Source organism: Anticarsia gemmatalis, chromosome 18, assembly GCF_050436995.1.
Source record: "Anticarsia gemmatalis isolate Benzon Research Colony breed Stoneville strain chromosome 18, ilAntGemm2 primary, whole genome shotgun sequence".
Taxonomy (NCBI): domain Eukaryota; kingdom Metazoa; phylum Arthropoda; class Insecta; order Lepidoptera; family Erebidae; genus Anticarsia; species Anticarsia gemmatalis.
The window spans coordinates 3,786,103-3,798,843 of record NC_134762.1 but is presented as its reverse complement, the minus strand read 5'-3'; the positions used below and the strand labels follow the sequence as shown (position 1 = coordinate 3,798,843).

Sequence of the window (12,741 nt, the reverse complement as noted above, 5' to 3'; positions counted from 1 at the left end):
AGCTGCGTGTTTGCTTGCTACGTCCGTTTATAGCTCGGCTATCGCGCCAGGCAGCGCTTCGCTCCCGTGTGAACTAAGACCACGGCCGACCATCACGGCGACCATTATTTTGAATAGATTAAGCCTCCCGGAACTAAATACATCAGTAATAAAAGTTCAATGCTCTCAATTTCGCATGTCAATATTTCATTTTTATACATTATCTTCATCACACTTTGTTACCATTCTCGTTTCCGTGGTGCTTGAGGAAACCCAAAATGCTTTTAAATAGAACTGAATAAGGAACTATGAGCTGTCATTAAGCACTAAAGGAAACCTTGTAAGCTAACGTCTGATATTTTATTATAATAAGCGGATTTCGCGTTCGGTTAAGGCGGCTCAATTCTGTCTCGACTGTTCAAGGAGAATCGGGTTTCATTGTAAATCTAGATTGTTTTGCTCTGCTCGTATTTCTTTTGCCTTTCCGTTACGCGAATTAATATCATTATAGAATTTATTAGCAACTAGGCTAATGGCGGCGTTTCAAGGAAAGATGGTATCGTCGTTATATTTTATGTCGCCATCTCAAGTATCATGTTTAGGAAACTCTCCTCAATTTGTTAATGAATGTGCCTTCGTGTCGGGCAAGTCGCGCTGCTTCTTACACCGACGGCGACGCCTTTACGGGTCGGTTTCATGGAACGGAGACATGCCTCACGGTAATGGTGGCTCTTAGCAAATGAAAACTCGATTTTTACGACGCTTTCTGCGAAATTACTTGGCTGTAAGAGCCGAAAAATATTAAAATTGTGGAAGTGTCTTCGTGATGCGTTTAATTTTTGGTCGCTTGACTTTAATATTGTAGATTCATTTTTATTTCATAAGCTCTTGGGAAAATGGTTTCGGTGTCTTTTAAGTTTCATAATACCATGTCGTGATTGTGATTAACACATTTTCAACATCATTACTATGTTTTATGTGAGATGTGTGATTGCACTTCTTGTTTAATAACATGTATTTTTATATTGTTGGTAGGGAATGCATGTCATGTTCCCGGAGCCGGCGTCGCAATACCACAGCAGTCAGGCCCACAGCGCGCAGCACGATTACCAGCCGGCCGTATCGCCGGCGCGCCAACCAGCCAAGAAGCGACGCGTGCTGAGCCCGTACCACCAACATAACGGACTACCGCACTTACAGCAGGACAACAGCGGCTACAAGGTGTGTACCAACATCATATCTCTACAGATTTATTATCTTTTCTGTCATAAATGAAGGTTACAGCGTTATTACAGCGTTGAGGTGGGACACGAGATTTTTGTATCTTATAAATATCATTAAAGATCGTCTGGAGCAAATAGGTGGAAACCTCACGAAATACGGGAGAATCCACGAACTAGTTACTTTTTATTAAATCGCTATCCATTAAATACTAATTGAAACTGCAATCCTGTACATTTACATAAACGTTTTTGCTTATGATAGTTTGGTAACACCGTACCTTCAAGTCAAGTTTGGTTCAGGTTTCATCACTTAATTTGTTGGATTTCATTCTAGCTGTGTTAACACGTATACGTTTTTAAAGGAAATTTCATTTTGCACTATTGCCGCGGAAGGCGTTTTTTAACAGACGGGCTTAAAATGTCTAAAATTCAAGAATATGATGCGAAAGAAAAAGCGTTAATCTTTTCCAATTATCAACTAATGTCGTGAGTATTTGTTTAATTGAAGTTCACAAAGTATTAGATATACTAGTATAGTAAGTAATAAGGATTCTATATGCATTGATGGCTGTAAGTGTATATTTTTAAAACACTTCTCGACATTTCCTTGAGGCTGTTTAATTTTGTAGGCTGGTTTTCTTCTCCAAATTAATAACAATTAACATTAATTGTTAGTCCTTAAACTGGACGAGAAAGTAATAGACAGAAATTTTATCTCAATTCCAGCTGGTTTAATGAACTGTTTCAAACGACTTTCATTTATAGTTGAAATCTTTAGTAATTGAGAATAAATTACTAAATGGACAAATGGCTCAGTTTAACAAAAACGTAATTAATGAAACTAATTGTATTGTCAGTTTCTGTTATTATTTTTGATGCACACAGTCGAAAATGTTATACCGGTATAACTTCAAGACTGCAAATCCAGCCTTTGTCTCAGTGAAAATGTGAGAATATAACATAACGTGACGAGAAAGCAAAAGAATTAACACTTTCTACCGCAGCGGGGATTTCGATTTGTGGAAAATTCCACCTATCACAGTAACTCATTATTGCGTAGAAAAGGTTACTTGTAGTATTTCAACAATATTTTATGTCCATGTTGGTAACCGCGTTAAACCACTGGCCCGTCTCCTCGACTTGTTATTGATAAACAACTGGTTTTACGACCCAAAACCTCTACACGACTTTGATTTCGATTTTAGCTCCAAAACATGGCTTTAATGTATTCTGATTACATTATCTTTTAAAACGTTGGGTGGGTGTGACTTCATAATCGTTGTACATCATGTGAATAGGTATTATCAATGATCGATACTAATTAATCTGAAGTTTTCTTTTGAACTGAGGTCCCATTGAATATGATATCTAAATGATCGAAACTTGCAAAAGGTAAAACACGTAGGAGTCATATTTCAAGTTAATTTTGCGTGACGCACAGACGCGAGCATACCAGCTGATGAATATGTAATCGCGTCACAAAGGGGGGTGCGGCCCGAAGCTCAACGATACTTGGATTTTCATGTAAATCGATGGCTCCCGTATCAAGTACTGAAATCATTGCTATCAAGTACTGAAATCATTGCGATATTTCATTGCAAACGTATATTTTGAAATTCCGTCTGGGAAATTCACGCGTGTTTGCTCTTTCATGGAAGAAATATTGTATGACTTTACTGATTTCCCAAGAGTAAATTGCAATCTTTCTCATATAATAACACAAGTTTGCCGGACCTTATCAGATGTATAATACCGATTGCTGGCCTTCATTAGTGAAAACTGTTTCTTCGTTGAAATAAATAAGTCGCAAAACAATCGATTCAGTGTTCAATAAATTTATATACATGTTGAGGTGAACTTGGACTTCGTTGCCTGATCATTGCCGTAATAAAATAGTTGAATTGACATGTTCAGAGGTTGTGCACGTAAACGAGTAGTGAGTTGAGAATCAAAATTAGTCCAATTCCGATGCTTCTGTTGGTACAATTAGAACAAATAGTTAAGCAAAGTCAAAACTCTTTTGAAGCGCTGACTACTTCGACTTGATTATTAAACGCATTCACAAATAATTTTCATGTTAAAAATAACAATCATTTTAGCAAGGAGCCAACATTAATTTTTAAGTATTTCTTGGATTTTGTTGAAATTAACAAAATTTTATTACACACTCCCCTTCGTGCTTGCGAACTTCACAATATGCAGTGGCGCATCTGTCGCGAGATGGTCTTTTTACCGTTAATCAACATCTGGGGCACTTTTGAAAGTATCGCCCGGCACGCTGCCGGCTCGCTTCACGACGCAACCGAAATTGGTTTGCAGTCCTTTATTGTGTATTTAAACTTCCTCCGGATATCAGCTTACGTTTGGCCGGGTGAGCGCGCCAGCCTCGGTATTTTTTCATTTCAATTTGAAGGTTCTTTATATTCCCCAATGATAATAAACCCTCATAAGGAAAACGTGCAAGCCAAAATAATATTCCGTTGCGAAAACTTTACTACCGTTGCAATGTAGGTTCATAAAATCGCACAAACTTGCAAAACTCTGTACAAATTGGCGTCCTCAATTTGTTGCAAAAGCAAGATAGCTTTTGTTTAGAGCATGCATCTTTGTTTGCGCGCCCCACATTGAATTTCATTCTGTCATGTGATCAACACGGTCGTATTGTTGTGTTGCTTCACAATGAGCTCTCAAACCGCGTGTTTCCATGCGGTTTTTTTTTCACATTTTCTGTGCTACATAAATCGCAAAAAATATTATGTTAACATCTTTGGCAGTGAATTAAAAAGCCCGTCTTTCTTTTAGGGAACGTTCGTTTGAATATGACGGTACTCTATGAACTACGCAATCAACCCATTCTTTATATGCGTGGATTCCAATATACAATTGACGATTGAGTTGTTTAAATAACTAAAGAAATATCGCGGCATTCAGAGGTGAAAAATAATATAAATGTTTGCGTAAGCGACTGACTGAGCACGTGGATGGGAGGCGAGGCCTCGTGATGGTACAACGTGAGCGGCGGGAGGCGGCCAGCCCGTGTCGGGAATACGTAACTGGGACCCACCTCAGACAAATGTCACATTATACGTTACCCGAGTGTTTTTAGGAATTTGTTCGTCTCATAGTGTGCTAATGAGGTCGTCCAGTACTACTCGTGAACAACGTCTAAAGTCATATAATTTATCAGATAATGCTCACATGTCATTATGCCTCCTATATAAAGTATGTGCATCCTCACGCTTGTATTAATTAAGATTTCATACGTTCAGGAAAGTAGATCTCCTTTCGGCAATGTATTGTTGCTCTTGGTAACACAAGTACGTGTCGTATATTGATAATTTTCCTTGAAAACACGTAATAAGTAGTTAAATCCAATTCCAATTTTTATGTATCAAAATTTCGTGAATAACAATTTAATCGACGTGATTAAAGTTCGCTCGATTTGTAACTTTACACGGAGAGCGTTTAGGTGTAATTTTGTTTGTATCTGTGAGTGACGCAATAGTGTTTGTTTACGTGGAGCAAAGTGGCTACGTGCATTTAGCGAGGCGCTGGTACGACGTTGCCAAGTCGTGCTTGTGCCAAATTTGGCATCGCGATGATGGTTGCCTACCGAGGCTCGCAACGGCATGACCACTTTTTGCCAGTAACGAGAATTGAGCCACAGTACCAAATCTTGTTTTTGATGTGTCAACTCAACTGAACACCCGCCTGGAGAGATTGCCAAGATAAATTGAACGCTATTCGCTAATCAGTCCGCCGTTTCATAATTACAGCTGTGCATGCGTGCGCCCTTGCAATCAAAGTTATTTTAACTTTTTTATCAATGCACCTATTTGTTTTCGCACTGTGGTCTGCGGTCGTCGACTTAAATAAATAAATGGGTCTGACAATTGAATGTCATGATTATCTTATTGTCAGAGCGATGTTGCCACTCGGCGGACCTCTTCCACTGTGGCGATTTTGCGGATGGCTGCGTCTATAAAAAGTACTCTGACTCTCTAGCGCATTAGATTTCGTTGAGGGGATAAACTGTGAAGATCAGCATCCGGGATCTTGTGACACACGACCAGTCTTTTATTGTTCTGACCGTATTTCCTGCCCACAGCGCTTTAATTAAAAATAACAAGGTTTTGGGTAGCAGATGTGACGTTTCTGTAGTAGATATTTTTTTATATTACTAGAATTTTATAATTATGAGGTAACAAAAACTTGTACACAGGCATGAATGTGTGAACGGTCACTTAGATTGTCCAAGTCGAGGGAATATTACACGCCTTGACATCATTTGCAAATCCAGCGCGAAGGATCGCTTGTTTTTGTTCGTTGCATCGTGTTTGTGCAATGAAGATTTCGTGATGTGATGTGATGGGCGAATTGGCACCGGCGGACCATACAGGTCACTAACCCAGCGCCACTCTCCCCGCGTCCCGCGACTTACGTAACATCGCACTGTTGCCACACCGTCGGCGACATTGCCAAAGTCGATAGCTCGATGCCGATCATTCGCGCTTACCAATCTTGTCTTATCAAAATCCATTGCCCGTTCCGCTCGTCCCGACCGGTTTATCTAAGACATTGCTCCGTACATAAACGGCTTTGATATCGTTTAATATGATTAAACTTTCGTATTTTGGTAGGCCGAAATCGACAAAAACGGACGCTCTCTATGTCGCATCGATTAGTCAGTGTCACAAACTTTCACCTCCATGCACCGTAGGATATCCGTATCTCCGGGTCAGAACGTTAACTTTCACGGTTGTTACCGATGTAGCTTTTGTGCTTGTTCGTGCGACCCCGTCAGATGAAAACCATCAATTTGCTCGGTGAACTACAACTACGTTGCTAGAGCTAATGTTCGCATGTTAGGGCTCATTCCCAAGATAGGTACGTCGACACCGACCCGGCTCCGTTTCCATCGATGTCAATCGATACATTCACGACTCGCTCCAAAGTATGTCGTTTGCTTGCGAATGGCCTACCTATCGACTAATATGACTGAGTCGTGTTACACGGTACCCGCCATCGGTGTGCCGCATTGATTTATAGACACATTCATTGCCGCCATATAATTTGAACCAGCACAAACCGAGCTACATAGTCTGCTGCAATCGTGATATAGAACATAGCCCTTGGCAAACATCTGTCTGTTTGCATTGCACGTTTGGCCAAGTTATTTCATATAATGAACCTGTAGGAATCGATATCACACCGTCCTGTAGTGGCGATTTGTCATTGAATGTAAATGCGTGCCTTAACTAGAACAATAAAATAATAAACAAGTCTTGTTTGTTGACGTGTTACTTGTACTCGTACGACCTTCATTTGAATAACTGATATAAAACGAACTGTTTTCACAGATTAATTTTAGCTTCTTAATTATAATGAAAATTCATACCCCATTCCACGATTCTACGTCTAATTAAACATGCTGTATAAAATTATCTTTCATTATGATCTCATCGGCTTTGTTCTCATGAAAATGTTTCTACAACGGGTGGCTTGAAGTCGTTTGCACAAAGTTGCGGTTGGAGTCACAGAGTAAATCATTTAAAGTATAATAAACTTTATGAACTACATAGGGATTATGCCGAGACAATGAAATTCACAACAATGCAGGACATTAAACAAGAAATTGATGATACTAGCATCTGTGAAAGAATGTAGATATATATGGGAAGAGGCTATACTAAAGTGGTGAATATGAACGCTTATCTAAATTGCCTTTACAAAGCGAAGACTGCCGAATGACTGGTTTACATAAAATGAGTAACAGTACTATTGTGTATAATCTATAGGTATGATGAATAAAGATAACATCAATTATTACATAAAGTTTTTCGTATCATAACACAGTGACTCATGGCTTACAAACTGTGTGTTGTCAATCTTCAGGAAACTTCGAATTGTATCGTATAAAGACTATTATTTAGATCAAATAATCTAGTCCTAGACTATACACTTATCCAACAAGTGCATCCAACCTGAACAAATTATATTGAAGGGAGTTGGTTCATCAAATCGACGTGTTGTCGCAGACATGAATACATTATCTGTAAGACGACACTCCCCATTAATTCCACTTATTAACGCTGTATAAGTAGTGTCACATGGTGAGGCATAATGTTTATGCAAGGGTTCTCTGTATAAGCATTTAGAGCACTCATTTCACCGGTAATATTTCAACGTAGAAGGTTAGGGGGAAAATGCTGTTGCCTAGCAGTGAGATTATGATGAAAGTATGGCGGGTTTTTAGTTGAGGAAAAACTTAATAAATGTAGACAAATTAAATTTTGATCTTTTTAATATATTATTAACTTGGTTAATGGCTTAACAAAGAAGCGACATTCAGTTTTAAGCGATACTAAACGTGATGTATTTCGCCACAAGCCACGTTAAAGTTCCAGTAGCAGCACGAAACTTAAGCGTAATTTAAATTTCAGTGCTATTTGAGTCTTCGGCCCTCAAAGAAATAAATAATATTTGTATTACATAAAAACTTTATCGGTTTAGTACTTACTTGCGTTACGTGCTCGTGTGTGATAGAAACGATTTTGTTTTGTCCAGAAACCAAAAATATACATTTATCTCGCCCTTTGACGACAAATTTTGTTGAGATTATCACATAATTGTTAAGAAACTGTTAATGATATCACAAGATGACTCGGCGGTATTGCTTCATGGTAATGTGCGCAGCATCCTATGTTTGTTTAGGCGATAAACGCGGTTACACGCTCAACACGCTCCATCTGTCTGACATGTAACGTGACCAGGTTTTTACACCAGACTGACCGATTAAAAGATACTTTAAAATTTATTTTACGGCGATATTTATGACGGCGTTACATGAGTTGAGCAGATATCGGGAACACTTCGTTTTCTATATAAAAAAATCAAATCGAATTTAAGGGTCGATACTTATTGCTGACGCGCAATAGGTTTTGAAACGATAGAATATTTGGTATTTAGTTGCCTTTGCTATTGTAAGAACGGTTTTCTTTTGTATTAATTGGTATAATATTTGGAATTGTTTCGAAACCTGAAGATCGAATACGATTAATGTTATATGAAAAAAATATACCTACCCAGTTTATTTATCGAAATCAGACGATAAATATCCTCCAATCGACATGAAGGAAGCCAGCGCAGATCGCCTTAACGGGATGTTTTGATGCTCATTTGCACTCGGCCGATCATCGTGAGATAATGTGTAAACATCCTTTATACACCGGTCTTATTCTGTTATAACATGAATTATATGTCGCAAGCTTATTATAAATATTATAAACAAGTATACCTCACAAAATTCCAAGTAAACAACAAAAAAGGTTCGAAACAATACATTTTTATAAGATATTTTACATCTATTTTATTCTTCGAAAGACGTCTCAATGACAAAAGATTCTGCGCATTACTGAAATTGAATTTGTAAGCAGGCCTAATAAAGGCGTTTCGTTGGTAAATTTCCATTTATTACCGAAGATATAAAGTATATAGTGTCCTCACGTCAGTCATTGCTATCTACTCTCAAATACATGATAATCATTTAGTGTGTAAATAAAATTGTACGTATGCCTAACCTTCAAGTTTGTGGCCTATTGTAAAGATAAAAATATCTATATAGGTGGCTAAGTCAAATTATTTGTTCCGGTCGCAGTCGTTCTTTAGAAGTCCGCCAGTTATTAAAACTTGCTATACAATTATTGTGAGGCCTCAGATATGCAATTCCAAAGATCAACGCTGAATTTATTTCCTTATACTCTGCAAAAATATTAATATATTCCGGAACTATTCAGACAATAATCTACATATACGAATTACAACTGCTATATAAATATTTCAGCGAAACGATCGAGTAGGATCACGCGTTATGTTTTCCTTAATAACTTGTGTACGAAAAATGGCTGTTGTATAGTTGCTATAAATTTATCCCTCTCGTTCAGGCAGTTCATATGTCACATGGTAACAATAATGCCATTGGTTATTTAGCTAAACGAGTAGGGCTGTCCAATCAACGTTATAGAAAAACTTCTAACCAGTGTTTCTAGATGATGTTTCTAATGAATAAATGATTTGATTTTGATTTTAAATATCGTTAGATGGAGATTATACTGTTGTTTGAACTGTCAACTACAAGCTTGTCTTAACTATTGATTCATTAATATTGTCTTTTGACGTGTAGTAAGCGAGAACAACTAAAAGCAATGAGACTATACGGGGGTTCGATAAACCCAAGCCAAGCCTTTATAAAAACAGTAACTAGAACTTAAAAAACATAGACAAATCTTATGATTTAGTCCATGAAAAGATATAATAGTTTTCTCACAGATGCTATAGCTGCATTCAGTATTCATTAAAAGTAATTTAAACTTGTAAGTTTTTGCAAACATTGCGACATAATCATATCTGGTCCAAGGCTGTCTGTCCCAATCATTAAAGTGTAATAACAATACGCTTTATTTTCGTCTGACACTGAACAAATTTATATACCTATGGATTTTTTCTTTGTTTTGTTGTCTAGGATAGGAATAGACGCCAGAGACCATGCTACGTAAATAGTGTTGAAGTCTCGCCATTCTTCAAAATATTCTTAAATTATTGGTGGAAGCTATTCTAGAGTTCTGTTTCACTTTTTTATTTACCCCTGTTGTGTTCTCCCCTTTGAGCAAAGGTCTCCCCTCTCCCCTTTGCACTTCTGAGCCCTGTGCGATTTATTTTCATGGTATTCGTCACTCGGCGCCCTATCCGTCACTATTCTTACTCTCCATATTTATATTAAAACTTTTAGTGCAATCAACTCTTTAATACTGGTTGTTATTGCAATCCATGGTCTTCCAAAATCGTTACAATCAGTCATGTTTTGTTAATTTTTAAAACTGTAACTTTTTATACAAAACTACGCGAACTTCGTTATGTAAGTGAAAACAGCATGAAAATCCGTTTAGTAGATTTTCGTTTTATCCCGAACAGATATAAAAGGCGGCTGGGGACTGTGTTTTTTAAAAGCTACTGAATATTTTGCTCTACATACTACAGTCACATATCTGTGATAGTGACAGTCCGAACATATCGTTGCATTATGAAAACCCGCAGCCCTGTAGCATAGCATTGTGTCGAAGTATGTCGGCCCTCACATCAGTATGGGACCGTTTGTCGTGCATTTGTATGCTGCTAGACAACACAGTGTTATCTATTGTGTATATGTAGACCGTAATGTCAATAACAATATAAGTACGTACATGTGTGCGTGTTCAGACATGTAGAGTAGAGAAAGTACAGTTTAGTTTTAAACGCTCGTTTTAAACGGTTTTGTGATGTAAGAATTCGACTAGCAACAATCACTCATTACTTGGACAAATGTAGACTGTAAACTTATGAATTTTCACTATAGTCAGTACAGAACAAGTTATGTGAGATGCCTACCCTCGGTTTATCTATTAATATCGTTTAAGCTGATATAAACATGACAGTTTGAATATTTAAACTACCACTAAATGTACCTCAGGAACCGGGCACTAGTTACCTGTTATGTTCTAGGGGTCACTTACAAAATATAACATTCTAAAGGGTCGTCAAGTAAAAAAAAGAGTGGTACAAAATATCACAGTTCGTAAAAATCTTTTTTACTTTTTTTTTTAGGCACTTTTATCCCAAATATAAGAAGTTAAGTAGGTACTAATGTTATATTTAATTCCTCTCTTTTTGTGGTTTCCTCTTGAGACTTGAGATATTTTCACAATTTTATCTTTTTCTTACGAAAAAACCTTTGTTCTACTTTTTATTATAGAGAACACGAAATTCTCGGTGTCTATTTAATTTGCACACTAAGTGATATTTACAGTTAGATTCAAAACTGCCTTGAATAAATATTACAAGTCATTAATGTGTGAGCAGTTGTTATTTTTTTACTTCTTAAGCACACGCAATTGTTTATTCGCTTTTGTTTTAAGTAACATTTCATTTAACGTAATACGACGAAGCTGACCAATTCAGCGTAATTATGAATCGACCAAAGCATACTAAAATGATTCCGTGAGGGAAGTACCTACAGAGCAAAAAGTACCTCGACACCACAACTATAGTACAAGAAATTACAATTATTATGAATGCACGTACCTTAGTTTATTTGAATAATAATTATGGTCTACTGCGGTTTGCGTTTACATTATTCATTTGCGGCTGAATTTATGATATTTTATTATAACACTTTATAAACACAAACGGACGAATTTCCATAGCTATCTCTCTAACTTAGCCTAAGTACCTATCAATGAAGTCCCAAAGCGATTTTCAATTCAAACGAGGTGCTTATTAGAGCTATAGTTTCTCTCTGAAATGTTCTTGAGCTAGCGTTGGAGACGGTTAGATGACGCACGTGACGAGGCGACGCGGCTGCATTGATCGAGTGCATTGCACCCTAGAACGCGAATGTTTGTCTATTTGCACACTTATAAGATAACAATAACTGTCCTCACAACTCACAACTATTATCCATTCTATAAAGTTCTACGTCTATCTAAAACCATTACTCAACCGTAACGAATTTTCGTGAAAAATTACTCAACATAACCATTGTTCCGCAATAGGAGCAGCCACTTACTTTCTCTAACCACATTTGCTCCAAAACCTTTTTTGCCAATGCGTCGATTAAATCGTGTTGAACATCGTTTCATGTTAAATGGCCACTCTTATTTCACTGCTACATTTAAAAAAGTTTCCTATGTCCATTACAATTAGGTTGGAAATGCTTTGGTTTTGCGTGTATGCTAGAGTAAAAGTCAGTGATCGATGTTTCCTACACTGTCACATTGTAGGAGCGATAACATCGATATGTACCAGTTTAGATCTCGCTACTAACTAGTGCATTGTAACCAGTTGTACCGACTCAAAAATAACATTTCTTAAACTCGCATTGGGACTTGTCATAAGGAAAATTAATTTCTCGACAATGTTTTTCCTACAGCAGTGGGCCAACTGTGACTTGCATTAAAAATATTAGTAATCCAATTGTGAGTAGCTAGCTATCTGGGTTACAAAGAGTCACGTCCTTTGTCATACTCCTACATCACGTTTAAAATTATTCTAGAGCCTTGTAGAGCTTTATAATTCAGATACAAAGTTCCACTGCTATCCAGTGACCTTAACATTTTCTTCGTCTGAGCACTGAAATTTTGATACGAAAAGTAGAAAGCAGGAACAAAGTTCGTACCGGTTTATAACTTCTATAAACGGTATTCGAATAGGAAAGAGTTTTAAAGTCATTGCATCGGAGGTCAGTTTATTTGTGAAGGAAGGTCGCAGGAGTAATTGTAATTTGCATGAACTAGTCATAAGGGCGCACTAACGCTTATCACGATAACGCATCTATTGGTGTCAAGGAAAGTGATGAAATAATTGCTATGGCGTTTAAAAACCCATCATTTAGAATTATAATGTTGACCACAAACATCAAAGGGATTGCCAGAAACCCTCTCAGTATGTTAAGGAAAACCATTCTACCTACGTGTCTCTGCATTTTATAAGTAGTTGGAGCTTTCCT

The 12,741-nt window shown here is 37.4% G+C and overlaps 1 protein-coding gene across 8 annotated transcripts in view; it reads left to right on the top strand.

Annotated features, from left to right (window-relative positions):
- Hipk (Homeodomain interacting protein kinase) overlaps positions 1–12,741 on the top strand; it is a 95,641-nt gene that overhangs the window by 6,025 nt on the left and 76,875 nt on the right. For all 8 annotated transcript variants that reach the window (XM_076125756.1, XM_076125762.1, XM_076125759.1 and 5 more), the window contains exon 2: positions 1,015–1,200. In XM_076125756.1, the coding sequence (XP_075981871.1) occupies positions 1,018–1,200 (183 nt within the window). In that variant the 5' untranslated portion in view covers positions 1,015–1,017. The remainder of the gene's footprint in view (positions 1–1,014; positions 1,201–12,741) is intronic.